This window comes from Cygnus atratus, chromosome 8 (genome assembly GCF_013377495.2).
Source record: "Cygnus atratus isolate AKBS03 ecotype Queensland, Australia chromosome 8, CAtr_DNAZoo_HiC_assembly, whole genome shotgun sequence".
NCBI lineage: Eukaryota > Metazoa > Chordata > Aves > Anseriformes > Anatidae > Cygnus > Cygnus atratus.
In genome coordinates this window covers 20857677-20872745 of record NC_066369.1, presented here as the reverse complement: position 1 = coordinate 20872745, position 15069 = coordinate 20857677, and the positions used below count along the sequence as shown (strand labels likewise).

The window sequence follows — 15069 nt, the reverse complement described above, 5'->3', positions numbered from 1 at the left end:
CCCGTCTTCAGCTACCGAAGTGACGGCACGGGGAGCAAGCCTGGGAGAAACTCTAGTTCTACGGGAAAAATACCGAGAGAAGCTGCGATCGAAAGGCTTTGGAATCGGCTCGGGGAAAGCTTGCAAGGGGGAGGGCGGTGGCAGCGCCGCACCAGGAGTTGGGGGCGTCGGTGTGGTTCGGGAACGCGGCTTCCAAGCGCTGCCTGCCCGCTGCCGGGGAGCCAGCGGCGGCCGGGCGGGGGCGGCTGCGCGGGACGGGGACGGGGAAAGGGGACGGGGACGGGGACGGGGCTGGGGCTGGGGCTGGGGCTGAGGACGGAACCGGAGCCGCTGCCCTCCGGCGGAGCCCCGCGGCCGGGGGGAGGCAGAAGTTAACTTCCACCTGCCCTGCAGCCGCCGCTGCGCCGGCGGGAGGAGGCGGAGGCGGAGGCGGAGGCAGGCGGGGCAGCCGAAGACCCGGCTCTGGCAGCCCCGGGGGTCCGGCCGGCCGCGGCTCCCCCCGCATCCCCGCCACGGCGGCGCTTCCCCGGCCGAGCCATGGCCGCGGCATCCCCGCCATGCCGAGCCTAGCGGGCAGCGGGAGGCCCGGCGGCCGGGAGGCGCCCAAAATGAAGAGCCTGCTGGTGAGTGCCTTGCCGCCGCTGCTCAGCCCGGCCCCGGCGGGGGCGAGCGGGGCTGCCCCGGGCCCCCCGCATCCCTGCCCGCGCGCCCCGCGGCTCCCCGGGCTCGCGGGGAGCCGAGCGAAACCCAGGCGGCGGCGGCGAAGAACTTTCCGCCTGCTTTCTTTTATTCGTGTTGCTCGCCGTTCGGGGGATCCGGCTGTGTGTGTGTGTGCGCGTTTGAAGGAGCGTGCGGAAAGCCGAGCTGCTTAAAGGACGAGGCTGGAGGTGGCCGGAGGGAGCGGGGGGGGCGCGACAATCCCCAGCACTCGCTCAAACGCACGCATGAGATGCCCGGAGGGGGACGGTGCATGGCGAGGAGAGGCGCGGGGAGCCGGGCAGGAGGCAAGAGGCAGATCCGGGGGCTGCCAGCGGGGCAGAGGAGCGGGTCGGCACCGGGGGGGTGGGGGGCGATCCACGGGCGCACTTTTGCCGGGGCTCTCGCAGCGTGAAACTTGCGGTGGGGAGCGGGGCACGGAGCGGGGCTGCCGGCCGGCCCCGCAGCGCTCAGCCGCCTCTCTCTGCCCCCCGCAGCGCCACGGGCTGGCCGTCTGCTTGGCGCTCACCACCATGTGCACCAGCTTGTTGCTCATGTACGGCGGCATCGGCGGCGGGGGCCACCCGGAGCCGCGGCAGCAGCAGCAGCAGCAGCAGGTGGCGGCGGTGCCCAGCCGCCCGCCGGGACGCGGCCAGCAGCACCCGGCGCTCCCCGTCGGAGCCGGGCTCCTGGAGGGCTACATCAGCGTCCTGGAGCACAAGGTGAGCCCTCTCACCGGGCCCCCGGGGGTCCTGCGCTGCCCCGTCCCCTGAGGGGACAGCTGAGCTCGCCTCGCTGCCCACCGCGAGGTGGGGGGGGGCTCGGGATGCCCCCCGGCCTCGCTGCCAGCTCTGGCTCCAGCAGCCTTCGGGTGCTGATGCGCCTGGCCCTGGGTGTGTGGGTTGGCGGGGTCAGGAGGTGGTGGCCTGCTGGCAAGCGAGCCTCTGTGGTGCTGTTTTTTCTCCTCTCTTGCCCAGCAGAAGATGCAAGGTGAAGTGTTTAGGGTCTGGTGCTGAATGCTGGAGGTACACTACCTCTAGCGCCGAGGAAGGGTTAAGGAAGTAAGTTTAGCTACTGGAAGGGAAAGTCAATAGGCAGGTGTTTATTCTTAGCTGATTTAGTCTTGGGAAACCAAAGAGAACTGTAGCTCCAGCACAAATGACCTTTTCATTCGCCTCCTGGGAAGCAGAAGTTGTCAACCATAGTTTCCATTCTAGAAATCGAGGACACTTCTTTAATGGTGATCAAAATCAAAATGATGTCCCTCCCCTTGACATGGGAATCATCAGACTGTAATGTCCGTGTATGAGAGACAGGCAGACTGAGCTTTGGTATCTCACAGGACAGATGTAATGAAATAAAGTGAGCGAGGTGGCACATCCATGCTGAAGAGGTACTTGAGATTCAATAATTTTCTCAGAAGGCAGATTCCTCTGCTGCTCAGGCAGTGTTCAGTTTGTTGCGTTTATGTAGAGGCTCCAAGGACCCCCCCTCTGCCAACCCCCCAGCTAATGTTTAGTACGCACACTTTACAGCAAGAATGGGAAAAACAGCAAGGGAAGTGAGGATTCTCAACTTTCTCATGTTTTCACATCCAGACTGACATCTTTCTGAAAGATGTGTTGTCAAACAAGTTACTGGGCTCAGTTTAGAGGTACTGTGTGAAGACTAGTGACTTTGATATACAGGGATTTTTATTGTTCCTTCTGGCTTCGCTTTCTATGCAAGAGTTATCTGTAGTGCTCTTAACACAGAAAAATAGCTCGTGATGGTCCCTTGTAGGCTTTATTTGCTTTCTTACATGGTTCCTTGGAAATTCTCAGATGCAGTGTCTGTTGGCTATAGAAGAAGCAAGCTTGGCCATGGGGCTTCCTAATGTGTGTATACTTACTGTGTGTTCTTTTGTAATTCTTTTGTCCTTCTTGGACATGGCTGTAGTGATGAGATGTAGATATATATGCGCATGATTTTTGTAAGCTGTGATCACTGAAAAGGCATCTGTGGGGTTTTTTAGGCCATATATGTGCATAGCCATCTGACACTGGTAACCCCTTAGGACCGTTTCTCCTGACTACAAAATATTATTAGAATATATTTAAAATCATTATTCTGTTTATTATTTTCCAAGGTAATTTTAACGTTTCCCTGTGTTTTGGAAAAAGCTGCTTCTCTAGCTTTTTAATATATTGTATTATGCCCCCAAACCCACAGACACTCTATTTCTGAATTTTATTTCACACAGCTTGTGCCTTGCAGTAGTAATCTGCTGAAGCTTTAATAACTTTTCCACATAACTTCTGTGGGTCAAAAAGAAGATAGTGCAGTCCCTGCTGTGATCCCAGCTTGCTTTGTGTTATTTTAACTCACGAGATCCTGCAGAGAGCTGTGCCACCGTGGTACACAGGGCCGTGAGGACAGGGAGATGATGGTGGAAAGAAGGGCTCAGATTTGTCTCTTAATAGTGCGTTTGTTTTAGTAATTTAAGAGACAGAGATATTTAACATGGATTTTGAATCCCAGAATACGTAGATTTCTGGCGGAATAAAAAATGGTGAGCTTGAAAATCACAGGCACTAATGGCTTGGAAAAAGAAGGGTGCAGGATTAGTGACGATGAGAGAAGGGGAAGGAGAGAGTTTGCAAGAACTGAAAAAAGGTGACAGATTTTCAGGGAACGTGGTTCTTCGGTGGACAGTGAAGACTGCAGAGGTGACAGTTTGAATAGCAATAATCATAAAAGTCCAGTCCAAAGTGAAAGAAAATGAAGTAATCAGGGAGATTTAAGGAACGTTAGGAGAACTGCAAGAAGAGAGCAAGATAAACTTCTGTAGCTGTGAGGACATGGTATTTTAGGAGATGGGGTCTGGAAGGAGATGAAAAGTACTTTGTGTATGAGGACAACAGGCTTGGAAAGGTTAGGGGAGGAGAATGACTTCAGCAAAGGTATGTGTTATTTTGATGGCACAGAGGTGACTGTGAAATGACAACAGATGGATTTTTCACAAAACAGCTGCCTTAATTTCTCACATAGAATCTGCACATTATCTGCCAAGAAGCTGAATGACCATTTTGCAAAATTCATCCTTTGCAATACAGTTCGTGCACTGTTGACAGGAGTAGACTAAATGTTGAACTCAGGTCTAGGAGCTAAAACACGTTGATAACTTTAGAAAGACTTTTTTGTTTGTTTGTTTGTTTTCTGGAGCCGGTGGTTTGCTTTAATAGGAAAACTAATTTTGTGTTTATGTTGTTGTACCCCTTCTGATACCTTTAATGAGAGTAAGTATGCACGTATATGTAGAAGCTGATAAGTGATAAAGTTATTAATCCAAAATTGCAACGTGGATATTGTCATGTACAGAAGCTGTACTATACGGTTGCATAGACATTTCTCTTCAGGAGTAAAATTTAATAATTGTCCACCTTATGATATACCACATATTACAAATGCCTATCACTTCTAGCAGTACAGCTTGTTTGGTAGCGCTGGGTGACTATGTATGGAGACTGTTTCCCAGAAAATCAAGGTACTTAGTAAAGTACCAATGATTTTAAAATATAGCTTGCAATTCTGTAATTACCAATTATTTGCCTCCTTTTATTTTACATTCAGTAAGAACTGTAGTTCCTCATCCATCCTGTCAAGATAAGCAAGCAGTCTCTGAGAATACGGCTAAAATACATAATTGTCTATTTCCTGGGTTGGAGAGTCTTTTTGCAGGAGTCTCTTGTCACTTGGTCAGATTTGTGATGTTTTGTTCTTAGTGTTTTGTCTTTATGGTTTTTGCAAGCCTTTTTCCCTGAACGGAGAAGCAGAGATCAGAATCCGTTTTCTTAGCTTTTGCAGCCTTTTGTAGTTTAGCACTGCAAACTTCATTTTTGTTGAACTGAGCTCTTAAGAAATGTAGAACGGCAACAGATTCAGAGGTGGGTTCTTGACATTTCACCTCAGCATGTCCCAGACCAACAGCAGTTGACAGTCACTGTTGATGGATGTTTGAAATGAATTAATATCCTTTTTGTACCTAATAGTCAGATGTTTATATCCTAAAAACTCTCACATTCGGAACAGAAAACGTGGTTTGCTGATGGCTGCTGTTGGGGGGTCAAGGACTGAAGCGCAACAGAGATGTAGCAGCTGCCCTACTTCGAGGAGCTGTTACTGTCTGCAGAGGCACATTGGCAGAGGAGCGCTGCTTAGCTTTTGCATCTGCAATTAGGAAGGACAAGAGTCCCAGACTGTCAAACTAACATCTTTCATGAATTCTTTGAGTGTAATCCTGAAATTAAAGAGGTTTTGTCATTGGTGTCAAGGGAAGCAGAATTATGCTCTTCCGTAGGGAGGCATGAGGATAAGACTTTCTGCTGATTTATCACAGTGCTGGCAAGAAATTACAATGCTAATATTTTTAAAGCAATTACTGCATACAAATAAGGGACTGTTAATGAAAGTAGGAAACCTAGCACTATTGCAAAACTTGCAAGAAATAAATATTTAACCATTATATTACTATTCTGAAATGAATGTGAGAACATGTCTCTGGATAGTTAAAAAGCTTTTTACCCGGTATTGACTCAACAGTTGGTACTACGAATAAAATACGAGTTTGTCACATGTGTAATTGAATAATATTTCAAGCCATTTTGTTTCTTAGAAAATAATACAAAAAATCAAAATCAGTCTTGCAGACAAAATGTACGAGTTACTAGAACTCTGTTGAAATACCTTAAGAGAGCATGGAGACCAACATGATAATATAAGAGATCACAATGTTTTCTTAATTTATGATAATGTAAATCATCATATGCAAAGAAATCTTTGTGATCCCTGTAAATTAATGCAGATCAGAGAGTGGTGTAGTTAATGAAGTGTTTGAGGAAGAGTCATTCTGCAAATAGTGCCATAGCTCCATAATATCTGAGACACACTAACGTGTTCTCAGATTAAGCTGTTTTTTTCTAGCTTAGTAAACTTTTTTTCATTTAGAGGTGGGGGGTGCAATCTTGCCATGTTTTATGTCCTTTTAAAGGAGTATTAGAGAGACACAGTTTGGAATTTGAATTTTACCTGAGTAATTAAAGCATTGATGTTTTGGGGCTGAATATTTAGAGGGGGTCATTAAACCAACCTTCACAACTAACCTATGTGGAGATGGGAAGGAATGAGGGTTATAGTTTCTTTGAAATTAATTTCTCACAAAATTGAAGGTATCTTGGGACAAAATAGCTTGTCTTGCCTGAGGTGGGCTCAAACACACTGAGTTAAACTAAACCATATTCCATGATTCCATTAAATGTTCTTTTTTGCTTTAGAAATTCTTACCTGTAAGGGAAGGAGCACAGACTTTACTATGCAATTAAATATTTGATGGAGTTTTTATTATAAGAGAGATCCACAAGGGGGAGACTTTATTCTGGAATAACCTTCTTGGGGGACACTCACACCTGTCAAAAAATCTAAGTGAGGTGAGAGTCCAAAGAGCCCCTTGGTCAGTGTTTTGTTGGTTTCTCGGATATATATATATGTATATATACATATATATATATACATATATATATATATATACTTGTGTGTGTGTGTGTGTGTACTGTAGTTACCTTTTCTTCTGATAAGCTGTAGGTTCATTACTGACAGAGTAAACAAAACAATAAGACTATGACAATAGGAGAATGTAACTGAATATACAGACATACAGTCTGAGACAATTATATTTTACCAGATTTACCCAGTGTCTGAGTAACAACTATCTTGCGCTTTACATTTTCTTGCTTTTGAGCTACTGCAGTAGCCTGCTTTTTCAACCTAACAAATCATTATTCTGATCCTTGTCTAAAATTTCTAGCAGCTTCCATGTTCGCCTAGTGTGCATTATGGAGCACACAACAACGCTGGGAAATGATGGTACATTTTTCTGTTTTCCAAGTTGCTTGGCACCTCTGCGAAGAACCAGTAGTCCTAGCTTGGCACTGTTCCTACTTACAAGATCTTGAAATATTTTCAAATATTATTTACATAGAGGCATGAGTTAGCTGTGCAGGTTATGCATGTGTTTTATTCAGCTTTTTGAAAGGGGCATCTTCTGTAGTTGAACAATGTTTATTTTTAGAATTCTTACTCCAGTGTCTGCTTGAGAGAGAATATGAATGTTAGCTGTCAAAGTCATAAAGCCAAGTAATATTTTACAGTTATAACTATTGCCTAATTCTTTCTGAAATTAGTGCCATTGAAGATGGAATCTAGCAGAAGTAGTGGCTCCAGGCTGAGATGAGGACCTGTTGCTTGAAAGAAATGTCTGAAAAGAGTACAGGTACCATTCAGATGTCCCTGGAATTGAAAGATGTTCGGTATGCATCTAATACTTGCTGGTTTTACATTAACTCATGTAATGTGATACATAAAATCCTACCCAGCCACAAACTAGCCATGTTCTGATCATTTTCTGGTTGTTGAGGAGATTAAGCAGAATAAATCATTGTCATCATACTGAGAACAGAGAAAGCACTGGAGTTTACACCAGACGAAGATCTTGCCCTATGTAATTTGTGACATGATCTAAAATTGTGGTATACCTTAAATCTTTCATATAAACTGAAACAAAAAGATCATTTCAGAGACTGTATCACAAATTCTTGATGATTGATTTCAGTACAAGCATAAATAGTAGGTAGATGGTCAGGTCAAGACAGTTAATGCAGAATTGTATTTTAATTTTCTTACATTTTGAAAGAGTCACATCTCACAGCAATATCTGACACCATGAAATTGGTCATAATAATTATCTTCTTTTTACAACTGACTCAGACAAAGTTCTTACTTTTTTTCTTCCTAGAAGAAGAATTGCAGAAACATGAAGATGTTTTTATTTATTTTGTGCTTCTCATTTTTGATTGTTTCTGGATTACAGCCTTTCTTCTGACTCATGGAAAATGAAGAATGAGTAAATATGTTCTTTCCAGTTTAATGAATGCCCTTTGCATCATATTTTAATAAGTGTGAACAGCCTGTTTCCCTTATCTCATTCCCTGTCTTCTTTTAAGAACATGAAGAATTCCTCATTTGGTGGATATGCAAAATATTTCCAGACGGGGAATTAGTGACACTTTGTCTGCTAGGGAAATTTGCATGTCTCTCATGCAAAACCTGTTAATTTTTTTCTTTTCGTTTTCATCATTAGTTTCAATGGCCACATTTATATTTCCAGTACGTGCCTAAGTATATTACACTTCATAACAATTTAAATTTACCATGTTACGCACTTTTTGCACACTGTCTTTCACTGTGAGCATTTTAGGCTATTTCCATCTTCCTGTGAAGACAAAGTGCTCTTTTGAAGGGCGTTAATCCTTAGTGGAAGCAAGTCTGGACTAAATGAGATTTTCAATGACAGGAAATGTAATTTTTGTTCGCAACTGATGGATATCTCTCAATAGAGTTCCTTAAGTTTTCCCTTTCTGCTTGTCCTGGGGCGTAAGTGGATATTGAGTGCTGTCCTAACTGTGTGATCTTCAGAACAATAGACTGCAGGTAGTTTTCTTTCCTCGGTGACCTTCTTTATTAGTTTAACCTGTATTGCTCAGTAATGCTCTGTATGCACATCCTTGATGCTGAGGTGGCATTGATACTGAGGAACTCAGTGTATTAATTTAACTTCTAATTAGGGCAATTATGATCAAATCAGCAGTCGTTTGGTGCTGATATAAGCAGATGTGACAGCACAAAAGCTACTTTGAAGGTGAGATGGAGCATCATGATGTTTCACCTCATCCCGTTTCACCTCCTCCATAAGCAGGCTCATCACTCTTTTGCTCCAGCAGTTAAGGCTAAAAGTGTTAAGACCAGGTTAATTACTGAAGTTTGCTCTCAGCTGGAAAAGCAAATATTTTCAGTTCAGGAACTGCTATTAATTGTTCTCCTTTGTCATTCTGAAAATATCCAAATACGGTTAAGAATAAGAGTCTCATAGGATGGGAGGGGACAGATCAAAGCTGTAACCTTCAGCTTTCACAGTCTGTTTGCAAAATGCAGATGGTGAAGTGGAGCTCTGAGGTGCCCCCTGATGGTATATGAAAGATAGAGCTGGGCCCTGAGAAACACATGCTGACACGTTCCTGTAGGAAATATGCAACATGTGAACTGAGATTAGGCGAATCTGGTAATACTTCTAGCGCCTGGACTGTATGCAGAGAGGTATATGCTCCCATACAACATGTGTATTAGCTGTGGTAATACTGAATTCTGACCGGATCACTGTAAGAAAACTTCGGAAAAAGATGAGGTTAATCTAAAATACGGAGGGGGTAAACTGGTAGAAGTAATAGATTACTAGAGTATTTTTTTTTCACAGAGATGATGAGCCAGTGCAAAATGTTCATTGTCTAAGATAAGGGAACAGCAATAGGCTTACATGGTATACAGGCAGCATAGATTTTTTATTTATTTTTTTTTAGTTTGGATTTAATAATTTAGACTGTTGTAAGTAACACAGAACAAGAATATATAAATGTGTGCTTTGTCCTCTAATAGAACACATTAAGACTTCATTGCATTTGTAGAAAATTTCCCATCACAGAATGGGTGACTTGGTAAGAAATAACCCGGAAAAGAGCAGCAGTATGTTTCTCAGTAAACAGGCAGTGCGTTTATATTATGCATTTTTGTTTAGCAAATATATTTTTATTTTAGTATGTTATTAGCCTCCTCAGATATTGTCGTGAAGTTAATATTGCAAAAGCAAAATATTCTGTAAAGTTTATACCGTCAGACAGCATTAAATTAGAGTATGTCTTGCCCTCGGCTGTAGCAGGTCGTAAGAGTAGATGTAGTAACACTCAGCAGAGCATCAGTATGTCTCTAAGGAAAAGAAAAACTCTACAGTGAAAGGTTGTGCAAATGTACGTCTGTATCAAGCTCTGTGCACAGGAAAGTTAAAGGCAGCTGCTATGGTTCAGAAATGGCTCTCTGAGAAATAGGCTTCTGGAGACTGCGCTCATCACCAAGGCATGCTCTTCACCAGTTTGCCTGCATGGGATTAAAACCTTTTGTTCCAGTTCGAGACACCAGGACAATTTGTGCAGATAGTGACATGAGCTACATCCAGGCTCATTGCCTTCTAAACTTTCTTGCCTGTATTGCATTCTCTATGGATAGACGTTTTTGTTTGTGTCAATGAAATTCACCCGCGTGGCTTGTACGAACCATAAGCATCTGAGGGAGCACATGATGGAGGCAACTGACAGGAAGGTGGCACGTTGTCGTGGGGTAGTAAAGTGTGATGCAGAGATCCCAAAGCTAGGGGGGGCTTGGTCAATAAGTCTATACAGTGTAGTTTGAGACAGGCTTGTTAGCTTGAATTTGAAATCAGAATTGTCACACTGAACCTGAGCAAATAAATCCTGGCCTTTGGCAGCAATATTTCTTCTGGAGCTGGGTGGGCTCTGCACCGTGCTGTCTGCAGCACTCAGGGTCAGGATAGGCTGCAGCTACACCGAGTGTCTTGGGAACGGTGGTACCGGCACGTCCAGAACATTTCTCGACAATTCTCAGGTGTGGTGCCAAGGACTGAAACCACATTTGCAATATTAGCTGTTCTTTATCTTTATCCTTCTAAACTATAACCATGTTGTATTTTGCAGAGATTGAACATTTGGCTAAAAATCTGCTTAGAAAACATTATGATTTCCAAGGCCTGTCCATAGTCCTTATGAGAAATCTTTTGACCATTTGCATGGAAGCACTGCCCTCCCAACCTTTATGCAGAGTACAGAGGCTCACAGGCAGTGTGTGTGCTGTTGTACAACCTGTGCCGTCCCTTCCCTGCTCCTCTGTAGCTTACAACATGCCTTCCTTGGGCCCGTCCTTGAGGTACTTGGCTAAATTTCATCCCTGGAGATTAGAATAATGACAAACGTGCTCCTAAATTTTGTTGCTGTCCATTTTATTCCTAATGCTACTGTAAAAGGGTTAGTTATACATACCTCAGCATATTGGTTGTCTCTAAAATAGGAACATAAAATCTCAAAATACAGCCAGTGGTCTGACTGCAGCTGCCAGAGTAATGCAGAATTAATGCCGCCTGTCCTTCTCAGCAAATTGTCCTGTGCCTGGATATTTGTAGGTAAACTCCTTTTTTTTTTTTCTAAAACAAAGCAAACCAAATCACTTTATATTTTATTTAGATTATTTTAAAGAATAGAAGTGTTAAGAAAGAAATTACCATTATCGTTGATGACTATCCAAAATACATTTTACAGATTAAAAACCTGCGGCAAAGTCACTGCCGTTGCCACACGTTCAGCTACTCGTGTATTCTCTTTGTAATACCGCTCTGGCTTTCTTCCTGTTTTTAATACCAATTCGTGAGTCCTAGGAAGACTGGGTCAGTTGGTTATAACATTGCTCACATTGTCCACAAGAAGCACTCGCACACGAACGGGTCCATGCGGAAGAAGCAGCACTTGAGTGAGGGTTTCCCCTCGTGCCAGGTGCCAGCTGACACGGTGTCGCAGCATATGGCGGGGTGGGAGGCTGCCAGCAGACAGGCGCGTGCTCTGCCCTCCCTTTGAGCTGCTTGGAGATGCGTCAGCTCTGCTCTGGCAGCTGAGGAGCTGCAGTGAGCATGTTGCTAAGCCAGAACTAATAAGCTTGACGGGGAGGCAGGGTTTATTATCTTGGGCTCAGCAGGATATTTAGTGTGGTTCTGTGGCTCGTACCATAGAGCTTCTGCAGGTCCTATGGCCTTGACTGACAGGCAGAGCTTGCTCGTGGTTGTACTGAGCATGGGCAGTGTTTGCTTGCACCTCCCTGCTAAAACCTGTACTCCACATCCGGGTGGTTTCCTCATGCTCCTCGAGGAGCACAGGAAACTGCACACTCCTCAGTGTTCAGTCAGAAGTGTGACGTACCTCACAGTACTTGTTACTTTAACTGTGGTCCCTAGAACAGACTGCCAAAGATACATACATAAAAAGATTGTTCTTCAGCATTTCTCTTTTGTGCAACAGACTAATATTTTCAGTTTTTTGAAATGAAACCCTAAGCTAAGTTCACAGAGCACAATTTAATCATCTAATTTAGGACAAATTCTGCTGATTTCACTGGGCACATTCTTATCAAAGAAAGGATTTTAATTGCGTTGGTTTAGAAAGTCATGTTTGAAAATCAGGCTAAGGGTTTTTTTTTGTTTGTTATATGGCTGTTTCTATACACCTAGACAGGTTATTTCATTTGTAATGTGTTTTCTTACCATGTATATTTCATTGGAAATACTGACAACTGCACCTTAATTTCAGTCAGTGAAGAAATTTTTGAAGATGATAGGATATTTAGCAATATCTTCACTGTCTAACATAAGACTGAGCCTTAATGGTACTCTTCCCATAGCTAATTTTCATATTCATAGATTTAATTTAGACTTCTCTTTTAATTTTTATGAATCGCCAAAAGCTATGTTTTTTAAAAAGTAGAATCAAAACTAGAGCTAAAGTCTTCCTTTTCCCTGTATCTGCGTTGTGTCTCAGTGGCAGCACAAAGAAGCAATGAAGCTAGTTACAGATATGCTGAATATTTGTTCTCAGTAGCAGTGTTGGTGTATCCCTGATGGTTTAAGGGCATAAATGAGGTACTTTGTGCAGCTGGTAGATGTGCAGGAGGGATAGCAGGGCCAGGAGGGTCTCTGGTATTAATGTGTCTGATTTCTGCCAGCACAGTGATCCCTTTTGATCTGCAGCAATTTGTGCAATACAGAGCAGCTTTCCGGGTATCTTTAATTATGCCCGTCGACATTTTGGCCTGGAAAGTGGAATGAGGCTTTAGAATCACCTTTCACTCCCAGCTGTGCTGATTTGAAACTTCGCACAGCTTGTTACCCAGCTGTAAGTGTAAGGATCATGTTTCTGCTCTCATGAAAGACAATGAATGTACAGCACCTTGGGCTTCAGTAGAAGGTGCAGCTGGCTCTCAGCCTTTCTGTCAGAGCTCTCAAGAAGCAGTAACAACATATCATATACATACATATGCATATTACCTATAATGACACATATCTTCAGATCAAATCTAGGTTGGAGATGATTCACGGGACCTGAAAACCTGTCTTTCATATTGCTATGATATACAGTGAAACTGCTGTGTTAGGAGCACCTTAGAAATACAGCTTATGCTAAAAACACCGACAAAGCCTTAATGCTTATATCAGTGCTCTCAGACATATCTAGAATAAATTGATTGATGATATCATGCACCAGCTTTATTAAAGTTTCTCAGAACTGTTTTTTTATAACTGTGCTGCTTCCTAGGGATATTTTTCAGTGTGTTATGAATATGACATCTCCTATTTGTAGTGCATAATGTGAAAAAAAATGTTTTAACATGATGATTAGTGTCCTAACATTTGAACTTTCAGGTACGATGGTTAATTTTCACAGTCAATAGCAAATTACAAAAGAAGATCAATTCCACTTGAAAGTGAAAGAGGTGATCTCAGCTGTGTCCTGCTACATCCAAGGACCAGTGGTTATTCAAGTCCTCAAGACTTTGTGAATTTGAGTGCGTGCTCAGAGAAAGTGCATGAAAACCTTGTGACTGAGATCTGAGGTAAAAACTAAGGACAGCTATAACAGAGCAGAGTGTAAGCCAGTTTAGCTAAAATTGCTGTCCCATTGCCTCTTGAGTGTGGATGATGAAGTTGCATCTACTCTTTTTTATTGGAATTGCTTTTTGTGTACCAGTCTGTGCAAAGCACTGAGACTTTGAAATTCAAAATAAAAGTAATCTTAAAAAAAAATCTAATTCCTTTTTGTTTCCCTTTGAAAACAAATAGATGTGTCAATTTTTTTGTTTCATATCCCATATTTTACATCAGTAAAAGTACTGAAAATTACATTACACTGTGTTTATTAAAGCTGTGCTCCTACCCAGTAATACACATAAGACATCTTATACTGCCTTAAGGATTAAGTTAAGCTCCTTTGTCAAGCCTGTTGGTATGGCAGGACTGTTAATCTTTAACTGTCAGACTCTGGTGAGATCCTTCTTTAGACTGAGGCCATGTCTAAGTGCAAAAAATTTAAAAAGAATCAACTCTCCTAGTATTTACGCCTTCATATTTTTGCACAGAGCAATCAATAAAAAGAGAAGCGGCGCTAGGCATAGATAGTCCTATAAGAAGATTGCATTTCAAGGCCCTTATTTAGCAGCATCATAATTTGCTTTATGTTTATGCTTGTGAAATATGAAGACAAAGTTGACAGAAGGTGTTCAAAATACTAAATTCATGAAAATAAGACGTGCAGTGGGTGACAGCCCATTGAAAGGAGGACAGGGGAAATTGTGTGAGCCTACTTTTTCTAATTAAAATTCTATAGAGTTGTCTACGTTATGTTCATGTTTTATTACATCAGTAATTACTCTTACACTTTCCTTTCAAATTACAGCATTAAGTCACAAAAGAGGAAATGTGCTATAGTTGCAGCATATTTTGAGAAGGCAAGACTTGAAACAAAACCGTATGAAAAGAGTGGTGAAGCTGGGAGGCAAAGTTAAATTCATCGTGAGGGATTAAACCTAATATTTTAGCCCCAGCAAGGTATAAAATTGGTAATAAGGAGCCACAGTGCTGTGCTATAGATACTAGATGTTTAGATTTCACTGTGGATGCCTGTACTGTTTCATAATTTCAATATTGTCTTAGCTATAATTTATGAAGAGGATTTTAAAATAATTATCCAATAATAGCCAAGTAGTGCAATTTGTGCAAATATATGTGATCATGAAAGTGGTAGCATAATCATCCATTGAAATGATACAGGTTGAACATTGCAGCAGTTGCAAAAAATTCTACAAATAAGCTTTTTGGCATGGAAGATGCCTAAATAGTACTTTTGTGATCAGGCCATATTTTTTGAAATAATGGGGAAAGAAACCCTCAACAAATAAAAAAAAATCTATCTTGTTCTTCAAATATAGTTTCAAGTGCCTGTTTTTGTATTTTATACACATACAACCTTCCCATTTTCTGAAACAAGGGGTCCTTTCCCTCAACTCATGAAATAATAATACTTTGTACTTACATATCACCTTGCTTCTGAGGATCTCCAAGTGCCATAGAAGCATTAAATGGAGACTCCTGCCTTAAAGTACAGGAGTATTAATTCCTTATTACATAGGGGGATAGTGAAACAGAGAAAAGTTCAAACCATAGTTTTGACCTTGAGTGCCCACTTAGGAATTTCAGACAGGAATTTGAAAAGTGCTGAAGTGTTGAAAACCATGGGGACTCAACCTCAGTATAGGCCCACAAGCACTCACTGGAGATTAACTTGGGAGTTACATACTGTGTACTGGGGCAGTTATGCACCTGAAAATGGATTCAGGATACCT

The 15069-nt window shown here is 42.5% G+C and overlaps 1 protein-coding gene across 2 annotated transcripts in view; it reads left to right on the top strand.

The window, feature by feature from the left end:
* Positions 1-470: 470 nt before the first annotated feature.
* The window catches only part of ST6GALNAC5 (ST6 N-acetylgalactosaminide alpha-2,6-sialyltransferase 5), a 71192-nt gene continuing 56593 nt past the window's right edge, over positions 471-15069 (top strand). The window contains exons 1-2 of one of the 2 annotated variants that reach the window (XM_035538219.2): positions 471-623; positions 1194-1418. In XM_035538219.2, coding sequence (XP_035394112.1) covers positions 558-623; positions 1194-1418 — 291 coding nt within the window. In that variant the 5' untranslated portion in view covers positions 471-557. The remainder of the gene's footprint in view (positions 624-1193; positions 1419-15069) is intronic. The other variant, XM_035538218.2, reaches the window with a different exon arrangement.